The sequence below is a fragment of the Heliangelus exortis genome, chromosome 1, assembly GCF_036169615.1.
Source record: "Heliangelus exortis chromosome 1, bHelExo1.hap1, whole genome shotgun sequence".
NCBI lineage: Eukaryota > Metazoa > Chordata > Aves > Apodiformes > Trochilidae > Heliangelus > Heliangelus exortis.
In genome coordinates this window covers 181,651,232-181,664,700 of record NC_092422.1, presented here as the reverse complement: position 1 = coordinate 181,664,700, position 13,469 = coordinate 181,651,232, and the positions used below count along the sequence as shown (strand labels likewise).

The following is a 13,469-nucleotide window of genomic DNA, read 5'->3' as shown; positions in this document are numbered from 1 at the left end:
TAGTTATTTGCTAAACTTGTCCAAGCGTATATTTTTCTAATGCTTCATTGGATATGTGCATCTTAAACACTGCCTTACAATAAACATATTTTAAATCCACACTTCTAGAAACTGAAATTGCTCTTGCAAGTAACACAGAATTACTCCTTAGGTTGATTTAGTTTGTTACATGCAGCCTAATATCCCTGCTTGCTGGTCATACTTACATGTCTTTTGGTTGAATGTTTAGTAAATTGAGCTATGTAGCAAGCATAATTGAGCAACATAAATAGATGGGCATATTTCTCATCAATGTCAGGGCATTATAGAGTTAGAGTGCTGCTGTTTGCTTATTAAAAAAAAAATCCACAAGAGACCAAAACCCACCACCACCTCCACCCCCAAACAAAGTTAAAAAAACCCAACCCTGTCCATACTCTAGCCCATCCATCTTTTGCTGCTCTAAGCCCTTTTTTCTTCCCTAATGAATAGTAAGGAAATGGGTGGAAAAATGACAAAGCTTAGAGGAGCGAGATGTGACATCTGATTAACCCTGAAGAAAAACAAAACAAAATGAAAGAGTGAGGATAAAACAAAGGTATATTTCAATAATATTTTTTGGGTGTCAGTAGCTGTTTCGAGGTATAGAAGAATAAGAATGGAAAAAGCAGTCAGTAGGATAAGGTGAAATCTAGGAGATATTTCAGTTATAAAATGTGATAGTGACTGAATTTATCTTTATTGACCTGCCAGTATCCTTAACCTGAGAGAACAGCAGAATCTTCCTATGTTAGATGTGTTTTAGAGCTCCACTGATCCCCTGACTATGTATGTAGACTTGTACACATGGGTGGGCTTCCCTGTGTCTGATCTTTGTCTAATCTGAGAGAGCCAAACCCAACTTCCTTCTTGTCATCTTAAAAGACTGTTGCAAATGATGCTTGAAGTATCATAACATCCAACTTCCTTTCCCTCTATGGTTTTTGAGCCCTGCCCTCACTGGGGTCCCTTCCTACTTCCAGGGGCTCAGTGCAGAGAGAGGTCTTGCCTTTCCTTGAAGGAGTAAAGGTGTTGCTGGTCTCAGGTGAAAAATATTCACCTGTCCTTTTTTAAGTCAAGATGGGGGGAGCTATAAACAAGAGAAGGAAATTTGAAGATGGGTTTCAAAGGGTGACATAGTGTGCAAAATGTTTACTGTGGATATTATGGTTTTTGTACCTACTAATTTTTGATGTTGAAGACAGAATAATAATACTGCTACTAGCAAAAATGTTACTTAGAATCAGGTGAAGAGATTGTAGGTGACAGAGCTGAAAGAAACTGCTACTGAAAAACCAGAAACATAACATATATAAGCCTCACATTGTCTTCTGATTTCAGTGTCCAAATGAAGGGGTTTGTGTTCCTTTCCTTGGTGGTATCTGAGCCTCTGTCCCTAAAGGGCAGAGTTACAATTATTACAGTTAATAAAGTTGGTTTAATTTCCTATCTAAACTTGGAATTTGATTTCTGTAATGAAATGCTTCACTTGAGAAAAAAGGTTTTTTCAATCTGATGTATGGAAATAACTACTTATACGATCCTTTTAAAAACAGCTTATAGTGTTTGTTTTTTCTGGAAGTTGTGTAAGTCCTGAAGGGGAGAAAATAATGTTAAAGTGAGGAATTAAGGACTGGGAATAAATAAATAGTGGCCCTCCAAGGAGAAGGGAGAGGTGCTGGAGATCTTCCTACATACAGTTCAGTCAAAAATTATTTGACTGATGTCTTTAAGGTAGTTTTAGTAAATTTAATCAGCTGGTATGGGGAATAATCTGTAACTTAATTTATGTTTTATCTTTAACTGAATTTGCTGACATGGGTAGTACATGACTGTGCTTTATGTGTATGTTTACATAATGTAGAAGTAATTTCAAGGAAACTTGATTTAAAAATGGTTCATAAAAATATCCCTACTTTTTTTTCTTCACTTAGAGTAAATTTTAGAAAGTTCTTATGATTAAAGGTTTTAGGGTTTTTTGGAATTCCTCTGAGGTGTCAAAACCCACAAGAAATTAAAAATCTGCATTTTAAGCTAATGGATTCTTCTCGTTATGTATATGAATATAGTGCTTACTGTTATCATGAATGAGAGTAAATTCAAAGGAAAATAATTGATTATTAATGACATCTCATGAGATGCAGTGGTTCATAGTAGGAAAGTAATTCCAGTTTCTGCTGCTCGTTTGGAAACTAAGAAGGAAACCTTTTGGGGAAGTGACCTTTTTAATGAGTCCTATTTAAACAGTGATGACTGCTGTATAGAAACTTAAATCAATCTTCCTTTCAGGTTTTCAGTGCTCATTTTTTTCAATTCAGAACAGTAAATGAAACTTTATGAAAATGGGTAGGAAACTGAAAGCACTCCATCAGTGCATATTTGTTGAATTTCTGATTAGATGCATTTGGAGAAATTATAGCAGTTACACCAATTGTTGAGCGATCCTTGCTGCTCAGTAATATTTAAAAAACCTCTTCAAACCCTCAAACCCACAACCAAAGTAACTTCCCCCCATCTTAGTTTTCATGCCTGTATTTTAAACGTAATTTGAAATCCATAGCCATGTCAATTTGCAAGGCAAACTATTATCAGATCCTAAGGAAAGGGAAAGATTTGTGGTTTGAGTTTTAGGAGTTGTTTGACTTAAGACATGCTTTAATGAAAAGGACTTTTAATAGTTTTCTGTAACGGTTATTTTGTTAGCTGATACTTGTTGAATTACTCTTTTATTTTTTTGTACGTTTGCTTTTCACTACTTGCATATTCTGCAACCTCATTACACAAGGAGCTTTTTGTTTAGCCTAGTGCATAGCACTATTCCACATTCATCAATTGCTATTTAAATAGGCTTTTCTAGTCACCTTTGTCTGATATTTGTTTCCACAAAAGTTATTTGTATTCTCAGTATATTAAACATGCCATTTATTTGAAGTGAAACACAGAATGGTAATACTGATAATAGTGTGCAAGTAATATTGCTGAAACTGGTATGGCAACTGCAGAAGCAGAGGATGATTGTGAGCTAACTTAGATTTACAGTTTTCCAGTAGTAGTAAATACAGTACCTAAACAACAAAAAGGTATAGCTGTGTTAATTGTAAAAGCAAGCTGTAGACTTAAGGTCTTTATGCAGTTTTTGACAAACAATGGAACTCCACTGGCTGTTGCTTAATGGGCAGAGGTTGGTATTTTTTTGTCAGTTTAATATTCAGTGCATATTAAAAAAGATGAAGTGACAGGACTAGCACCAAGAATTAATAGCTAAAGAAATAAGGATTTTGGATAATAAAAACAAGAGGCTCTTATGGAGCCTCACTAAATGAATAGCTTCCTTTTTGCTTGATCTTTGCCCCAAAAACTGAAATCACACTGAGCAATAACTGAGTCTTGATTATAGCTGTTAGTGGATCAGACATGAGCTGTATCAAGGCTTGTGTTTCAGTGCTCATGAAAATTTTTCATATTTATTGTTGTTGACAGTCTCCTATGCTCTTTGGGTTTTTAACATGCCAGGGAAACATAAAACCTGGAGATTGAGGACAGCTGATTCACAAGAAAGCCTGTGGGAGATGGGTAGATGGTGATATCTGGGACTTGTTTTCAGAGCAAATGTGTTTCACTTTCAAATTGCTCCAGTGGAAGCCTGTGATGGGATCTCAAGCACTTGGATACAAATCATATGTGCCTAGACCTTTCCTTTAAAATCACTGCAAGAGGAAATGAAAAGGAATTAAAGTAGTCAGTCTAGTAAAAACTTGAACTGAGGTTGAGTAACAAAGGCTTCATAAACTAAACTACTTACTGTGTCCTTTCAGGGCAGGTCTTTCATAGGCTTGCTTGAAACCTGAGCATTTGTTGACTTCTGGGATTGGAGCAAACTGCTCAGTCTCCTTGGGTTCTTTACAGAGTCTCTCCTGTTCTTGTTAAGAGTGACATAGTCCTTTGATTTGAGCTCTCCTTTTTCTACTCTGCTTTCCTGCCTCTGTATTCTGACTTCTTGGGGAGACTGTCAAGGGAAAGAGCAAATTTTCTTTGGCTTTAGAAGATTATATGTGCTTGACTACTTGTAATGAGGGAGAAGCACATTTAGCAGCTTTCGCTTTGCTTATTTGCAGCATTTTGAAGACATGTAGCAGGTTCGGAGGCAATTGAGAGGAGAGAGTTTGTCACAGAGAGTTCTGTGATTTCCCTGCAGTGTACTCTTGTTATGATATTCTTTCCTCAATCAGACATGTTGTAGCCATAGGAGCTTTTGCAGATGCTAACCAAGGCACAATTTACAGAGTTCAGTGGGTGAGGTTACGTGGTACATCAGGCAGCTTATTTCTACATTTTCTGATTTTTTTCAGATTTTCTATTAGCCATTATACATGCTGCTGAAGTCTAGAACCCCACACTGCAGCAACCTTAACTATTACAGAATCTCTTCTTATGTGCGTGTTATTAAAAAATTTGAGCTATATGAAGTACTTCTTTCTCTTGTTTAGGAATAAATACAATACTCAATTGATAAGATACTTCTTTCAAAGAGGTGAATAATCACGGGAAGGTGATTTAATATTTCTGTCTCTTGAGGAAAGAGGAATTTATATTATTAGAAAAGTTCCAGTGAATAAATACTTTGTTGTAACTGCTGTAACTGAATTATGTACTAGGCTGTCTTTAGCATGAACTAAACCCTGAAAATGCTTCCTTTTTAGGAACTGAGAAGCTTACTTAGCACTCAAAGTTAATTATGAATACCAGTATTCATTTATGCTTTTGTATCCATGTTTTATACTACTAACTCTGACATTAAATTTTTCTGTATAATTTTCAAGTATCTTGTTTAAAATGTGCTCATAATTTGAGATTATCTGATAGTTTCTTTAATTTTTTTCAGATTTTTGAAAGAATTTTGTTTATCTGGGCAATACGTCATCCAGCCAGTGGATATGTTCAGGGCATAAATGACCTTGTTACTCCATTTTTTGTAGTCTTCATCTGTGAATATATAGGTAAGATTTGTCTTAACATTGAATTATGAATTGGTATTGGGTTTGAAACATTGTCTTCATTTTAATCTGAGTAACAATTTGGATTAGCTAATAAGAGCATAATTTGATACATGAATTACTTATTAAATTTTCATAATTATAAATCTGTATAGTTACCTTCAAAAATATACTAAGAAGCAGTCAGATCTTGTGTAGTGGTCAGTGACATTTAGGAGTCTTTCAGGTTTTTATTGCATACAATTTTACCAATACCCCCTCCAGCAAAACCCTCTGAAGAAGCTGGAGATAGAGTACTCTTCTTTATCAGATCTGAAACCAGGAGAAAGAAGCACAATCTGGCATTTGGTTTCATCTTGATTTCTAGTTGAGAAGTGTTTGACACTCCTGATACTCTTTTCTTCGTGGGTGGTTTTATTCTCCCTCTTACTCCCTCCCCCTGCCTCTCCCTATCTTCTAATTCATGCTTTTTGTGAGAACTTCCAGTTGTACTTAAAAAAAATTCAGGTGTTTAATAAAACCAAAACCAGTCAATAGCAACAAAAAACCCCCCTGATATCAAAACAAAGACCCCAGTAAAAAAAAGGAAGCCTTTTTAATGACTGGAGAAGAAATGAAAGTAAAGAGAACCTATTAAACTTGCTCTGTGGCTGAAAGAATGGCAACATAGAGGTAGAATTTAAAAATGAAGGCAGCAGTTATCAAGTTTCTCCAGTTAAGGACTCTGCTCTTCTGGGGCTTGCAGTGGTAGTAACAATAGCAGTGTAAACAGCTGTATTTCTCCTGATTTTGAGCCATGTACTTGAGTTTACCTCCTGAAAACTTTTTTTTTTTTTTTTGGCAGTCTCTGATACTGATTAAATTCTCATCTCTTACTAGAACATAATTCATATTTTAAATTAATAGATTAGCATTTAAGTCTTTATAAACATTAAGAGTCAAGAAATAATTCAGTAGCAGTTTGGAGATAACTGTAGATATAAAAGGCAAGATTAAGCAGTAAAAAGGGCAATGTTAATCTGTCTTGAATTAACATTGTTTTCTCTTGTATTTGTATTTATCATACACATACAGAATACATGATTCTGTGGTGTTAACTTAAGCAACACCTTGTTTGGCTACATCAGTGAAGCTGTATATGCTGGATTCTTCCTACTGTCTTTAGGCAAGATAGATACCCATTGGTGTCTTCATCCAGATTGATTAGATTTAATGAAGGAGAGATTATCCTTGAGTGGGTAATAAATTATCAATTCACTCATTTGCATGGCAGCACCTCTGTTGCATTGTTAGTTCCTTGTTTCGTGGGGGGACATTTCATTGCTAAGCAACTAATGAAAACTGCTGCTGCTTTCTCCCTGATCATCTCTTAAATAGGGTAGAAGCCTACTCCTGAGAGTACTTGGAGTTTTCTGCCTTTTAGCCCTTCATTTGACAGATAATGAAAATGTTCTTAATGATCTTAGAACAGTAGGGTCTCCAGTAGACTTTAGGGTTGTTAATTGAAATAAGTTTAAATGAGATGTGATTAGAGAATTCATAGTCCATGTTAAATAGACCATTTAATTAATATGGTAAATAAGTTTGTCTTTACCACCAATTTACTTTTGGAGACCCTGGTGATAATGTATTTGCCAGTTTGTATTTTTGTATCAGAGACCATAGCTATTCTAGTAAGTGTCCAGTGAAGAAAGACAAAACTCAAAAAATAACAACTGGAAAAGAGCTGTGGCTACTAAAAATGTATGAAACTTATATAACTATATTCAAAAACAAAATTTAAAAGCTGTTACCTATACAGGAGGAAAAATATTGAAGGCATTTTCTTCAATGAACTATGAACCTGGCTAAGTGCTAACAACTGTTATTTTCTCTCATAGGCATATAAAAATTTTCTAAGATTGGTCTTTAATAGCTTTTTTATTTGAATCTTCTTAATATATTCACATTACACTGAGTGGTGCATTTGAGTTTGAATAAATGAGTTTGCATATTACTGAACTTGAAATGGGGACATCAGCTTTATGAAGTAAGTCTCAAAAATCCTGAGGTTTGTAATAAAATTGTAGAAGGATTGAAAACTCAGACTATGGATTGTACTTAATTTACATTAATGCAGAAATTTTCTAGCAAAAATATTTAAGCTATCAGTGTATTTAATATTTACTCTAGTAATACTCTGTATTTATGTTAGGTTTTATTTACTCTAGATTTCATGATTTCTAGTTCTAATTTTAAGTGAATGTTCGTTTTATACCTTAAGTTGCTTTAGTTATTGCTTTCTTGTAAGTATTGGTATTTTTCTCAATAAAAACTTCTGTGTTGCAGTTCTGAGTAACTTGGATCCTAATTCGTGCTATTGAAAGTGATAAAGTGACTGAAAGTGATTTATTTAGGTTCTTTCTGAAACTAAAAAAAGAGGTCCTAAAGCATTATTAAAGATTAATCAGATAGTCATAGCATCATTTTAGTTGGAAAAGACCTTTAAGATCATCAAGTCCAGCTGTTAATCATAGAATCATAGAATGGCTTGGTGGGAAGAGGCCATAAGGACTATGTAGTTCCAACCCCCTGCATGGGGCATGTGCGTCCCACGAGACCAGGTTGCTTTGGCCTTGAATGCTTCCATGGAGGGGGTGTCAGTGTCAGGCAGCCCGTGTCAGTGCCTGACAACCCTTTTGGAGAAGGAATTTTTCCTTATAACCAATCTAAACCTCCTCTGGTAAAACTTGAGGCCATTTCCACTTGTTTTACCACTTGCAACTTGGGAGAAGAGATCAACACACTACAATGAATTATTACTAAGAATGCCATTGATAGTAGGTCTGATAATAGGTAATCTGATGCTATATCCTGATAATGTTTATACTCGGTTGCAGTTATGTCAAATATTTTGGTGTGAGGAAAGGCATGTTTATTTTGTCTTTAAGGCATTTGAGAGGGCCTTTAGTCCTTAGTCTTGCTAATAAATATTTGATATTCCTTCTAGTGATGGGTGTTTTTCTGCTCTGCTGATGATATCCAAAAACTATTTAGTAAAATGTTGTTAAAGAACTTTTGAAGATACAAATAATATGTATGTATAAATAGCTTGGTAACATTTTTTTGCATTCAAAACCGATTGCCAGAAAAAAAAAGGGTTCTAAGACATTTTATAACAACTGAAGTGAAAGGTGTTTTAATAGGTATTGAAGCCCCTAGTTTTAGCACATAGGTTCACATATTTAGAATAGGTTGAATAAATGAAGGTAGGAATTGAATATGTAAATGTTGGGAACATTCTTTCAGCCTTTCCAGCAGTGTAAGTATGATAAAAATGTAATTTGCTAATGTCTTATTACTTTCTCACTCTGAAGTTAAAGCAGAATACTGTAACGTTTTCAGCAAGATAAAACTTGGTTGTCAAACCAAGCCAGGAGTTGCACAACTGCAATTAAAGATACTTCAGAAGGGTTAGGTGCTAGTCCCTGCTGGAATACAGGATTTCTAGTCTAAATTAGGAGTAATTTAAACCTTAGGTTTCTTATACCAGGTGGTTGTGTATGTCATATTAATATATTTTTCCCATTAAAAGTATCTATAAGTTTATTTTGCCATAATACAACAGCTTCTTTGGAATGTCAAACACCAGTGGTACGGGAAAGCTATTTTGTGCTTACTTCCAACCTCACACATGACATAGCAATGTTCTAATATCCATTGTAAGAACAAATGTTAAATATGTCAGGGTAGTATTCCTGAAAACTTAATGTCTTTGTTGCCTATTAGTTTGTGTTGAAATGAATATTGTCCATGTGGAAGCAATTTCAGAGGTGTTTTTGTTAATAAAATACGTGACTGCTCATTGCTGACTTGATGTGAAAAAAGAAATTTTCCACTGGATTGCCAGTCCTACTTCAAATTGCTGCATAAGTTTATACATTCTCTATGTAACTTCCTGTTACTCTGAGTTTTGGTTGATCTACATTGTGGTTTCTTGCTCTTGGAGTCAACTGTACATCTGACATTTCAGTACTACATCTGCATTTCAGTAATTCACTGGCCCTTATGTATATATTGGGAACCAGAGAGAGCACCAGGATTTATTCACCATCCAGAGAGATGAAAGCTTAAGTGAAATGCCACCATAGTGAGGATGCTTATCAGGTCATTGCTAAGTGGAATGGCTCTGTGAAATGTCTCTGAGACTGCTGGCAATATCGGATCAAGAGAATATTAGGAGGTGGTAGAAAGTCAAGGGCAGAAAATGAACACTCTCATAGCACTTCGTCATTTTATGTCGGATAAAGAATGTCAAGAAAAATAAGGCTGCTGAAGAGTGGAATGGCGATTGAGATACTGTCTGCAATCTTCTTGCAATAGCAGAGCTTGAGACTATTTGAGGATGCTTACAAGAACTCATAAACTGAGAACTTTGGAAAGATGGGTCTTACCCTTGTAAGTATTTATCTTGTGATCTTAAATCCTTTTGTAGAAGGCATTAAATGCAGTTTCTCTTCTCTAGTGTTTTTAAATTGATATTGCCATGACTTTATGGAATAATTCTTCCAGGCCCTAATCCTAATGGTATCGGGATGGGATTTAGTATTACTATGAGAACATCAAGGTTATTTGGTCCTGGAAAAGCAATTGTCTCTCTATAGCTCCCTTTCTTGCCTTCCTTTTCCATTCTCTCTGATGTGTCACAGGAAGTCTTCTGGCCCTTAAAATGGGATTTCATACTGGTTATTGCCTTCTTTCCTTTCTTTCAACATATTTACTGTGAATAATTAATTTTAAAGCTGGTAAATTTGTTTTTCCATAGTTTGTTGAATGCTGTATCTAAAATGTTTATTTTCATAGTATGAGTGGACTGATGTTTTCAGAGCATTGTGTCATGGTGGTATATGAGGTAATTCCTCATATACAAATTTCCTGTTTGTTTATAAAGTATGAAAAGATTTCAATTTAGCAGAGATTTTTTTTTTCTGGAAATAGTGCCAATTTTTATGCAATAAGTGAATCTGTTCAAAATTCAAAATTAGGGTTCTTCACATATTTAAAGTGTTAGAAGGTAAAATTTTGTTTAATGTGCTTTATTTCCTTTACAAGACCATGCTGAAACCTTGATTGCTGTAGTATGTAAAATAATCTGAGATAATGAGTTCCACGAACTCAGTAGTCTTTGGAGATTTATGAATAGGCCTCATGCATTGAGGTTTTGAGGAGATAAAGTGGAGACACAACAGATTTGTAGTTATTCTGCTTAGAAAAGACTGAATAAAACTAAAAGAATGACAAATTGCTGTGATAAAACAGAATTTGAACAATGTCTTGTAATTGTGGGGGGGATGCTTCTCCCACTCTCAGGCCCTTCATGTGTTTGCAGACTGATAGAATCAACCTTGCTGTCCTCTGGTTTACTAGGAATGCAGTACTGGAAAACCTCCCGGGACAGAGTGCTCAGGAATTATGAAGGTTTTCTTCAGTTTGATAGATCAAGAGATTTTATTTATAGTTGTATGCTCTTGAACTTTTTGGATAATTTTTGCCTTACACTCTGTTACAAAGTTCTGCTGTTTCAGTGGTTTTCTCTGCTTAAATATGTGCATGTTTTTAAAAAATACAGTATTAAAATGGTTTTATTTACCCATGTTTCAGATGATTTATGAAACTTACACAAATACAATTTGCATAAAAGCTCTGACACAAAGCAAAACCGACATTTTAACACTTTCTTGCAAGTTATAAAAGAATTTTTAAAATATTTCTGTATTTTTAAAAACCATTGTAAACCTTGCACTAAAAGCTATTCAAAATAAGTTAACTCTTCTGTCGTATGTAACTTAAATACCACAAATTGCATTTGATTGCTTTGATTTTTTTCTCCTATAATGCAAATCACCCAAAATGTAGTTTACATGTACAAAGGGTATATAATTCAATGCTGCTTGAAAATTTCTGTGACTTTTCACAGTAATACTCATCAGTGAAGCTGACAAACTCATAAATATGAACAATTTTCTGTGAAATATTTGATAATTGAATGGAATATTTTTATCCATGTGATTTGGTTGAGGAAGGAATGAAGGAGCTCTTCTGAATTAAAGTCTTGAAAATACTGAAACCCCAATTCCATCTTCTGCATAAATCCAGAAAACATCATATGCTTTCCTCTGTGAAAGATCTGCAACATACATGGCCCACTGAGCCATCTGAAACTTTTGAGTTACCTCAGGTTCTCTTTGAAGCATGATTTCCTTTCACTTATGAAATGCTTAGTATATGCACACATACACATACAGAAGCTTGACATAATGCAGAAAATTTTCAGCATCATCTTAGTTTGCTTTGAGATAATCACCACTCCCCTTCTCAATTTCTAGGATTATGTTCCCCCACTCTCACCTTGTTGGTGTGTCTTTTGTCCAGTGAAAGTGTTTTGAAAGTGATGTGAAGTAGCTGAAGAGAGGGAGGACTGTGAGTAAGATAAGCAGTACTTGAATTTGATTTTACTTATGATGGTTCATTCTTTGCACCATGGAAAAGATCAAGAAGGTCCAAGAGTAAGCAGAGATCTGTGTTGTACTTATCCACAGTGCTGAGACTTGGTACATCTGTACCAGTATTCCATGCTGTGTAACAGTGCTGGTCTTGACTGCAGTGTACACGAAACTAGAAGTAATAGGTGCTGAGTCTTAGGGTGTTTCCTAACTCATTGTTAAGTAAACTTCTTGGAGTCAAATCATATTTTATCATGTTTCCTATGATTTGAAATATTCTGCTTTATTTAGGAGCTGTCTGAAACCTTTTTATAGGTCTCTTCTCGTCCTTACATCTTCTGTTTTGTACCACCTATCAGATTCCTCAGTTGGAACACAACCATTCTTTCTGTGTGGAAAGTACTAATTACTGCATTTTTAAGACATGCAGTTTTTAGACTCTGTTTATAGTGCTTTTGTTGTTGATCACTGTGAAGAATCAGTGTATTCTGATAACTTGTAATCACTTTAAGATACATGCATATCCTTCTGTAATTCAGAAGGTGGTGGTTGTTTGGTTTTTTTAATTTTTTTTATAGTTTAAATATTTTTGAGATGTAATGAAACCACCCCCCCTGTTTCTTCCACATAGATTACATTGCATCAAAGGAGATAATATAGATCTAAAATTTAGTGCTTTAAAAGCCATTAGCACTCTTCTGAAGCACTTGGCTAGATTGTATTTTTAAATTGTTCATTTTTTGTATGTCTCAGTAAAGACATTTTATGTATGTCTCACTAAAGAAAAATGAACCATTCACAATGTCTGAGCAGTTTTCTCTATTAATATATAATACAGTTTTTCAGGCCTAATTGGGCAAAGAAATCTGACTATTTTACATCTGTCTATTCACTTTAATCAAGGAGGAGAATCCATGTGAAAATAACTTGAAGTGAATTGTTTGAATTATTTGTCATCTAGCAGTTCTTGCCATCATATATTGCTGTGTCAAGGGTCATTTAATAAAGTAGTGTATTTGGAGGCACTGCAACAACTGTAAGAAAATTGTAGATAATATTAAGAGGACAACTCATGCTTAGAAGGAAGGCAAATATACTTGTAGGACTTGTGGAATGAAGAGAATCGATAAATAGGGGGCCAGTGCCCTATGAATCACCTTTAATGTTTTGATATTTTTGTGTCTGGATATTTATGTTAATTATTTATTTGGAAAAAAGCAATATATCAGCATCACTTGTTGGAATACTAATTTTTAGTTGAAGCTTGACTAATCCTGTAGTGAGCACTTAGTTCTGGTTTAGGGTTATATAACTGTTTCAATTAAAGACTATTTTTTCATGTAGTTATAATAGTAAAAGCCCTAATGAACGTAGTTGAAGTACATCCAGATATGCACTTTGTGTGTGGCTTGTTAGTAATAGAGTTTATTCCTAATTTTTTAAATATAGTTGCTTAGCCTACTAGGTGTCAGTACTGGCACTTGCTATCAAATATATGAGCGAGTGTGTCTGCATAATTTCTCACTTAGTCTGCTTTGGTCAAAATAAGGTTATTTACTTCTTTATTAGTGGGTTTTTAGCTGATTCTACCAACATAATTAGTACTTCTGGCATTTCTTGGTGTGCAGTGACCTTGAGAAGATTACTAATGAGCAGCTGAGCACACAGCTAGTTGTGTGATAGTATATTTTACTCAGTATATTTAATGTCCAGTAAGGGCTTGGAACTGTGTGAACTAGATTCTTATGTGCTGTAGAATTAATCTGCTTCCAGATGCCATTTGCTGTTTCAAGAGGTCAGTGTACCCTGCCTGTTCTAGCTGCCTTTCACTTCTCTTTAAACTTAACAGTGGACAGTTAACTGTATTTGAGTATTTCAAAATCAGGTTTAGCTGGACAGAAAAGGGTTTGCTTGCCGTGTGCCTAGATCACACTGCTAAATCAGGGCATTGTGCAGTCAAAATGGGTAGCTCTGC

The 13,469-nt window shown here is 34.9% G+C and overlaps 1 protein-coding gene across 2 annotated transcripts in view; it reads left to right on the top strand.

The window, feature by feature from the left end:
* TBC1D22A (TBC1 domain family member 22A) overlaps window positions 1-13,469 on the top strand; it is a 162,356-nt gene that overhangs the window by 32,287 nt on the left and 116,600 nt on the right. For both annotated transcript variants that reach the window (XM_071733834.1, XM_071733833.1), the window contains exon 8: window positions 4,901-5,015. In XM_071733834.1, the coding sequence (XP_071589935.1) occupies window positions 4,901-5,015 (115 nt within the window). The remainder of the gene's footprint in view (window positions 1-4,900; window positions 5,016-13,469) is intronic.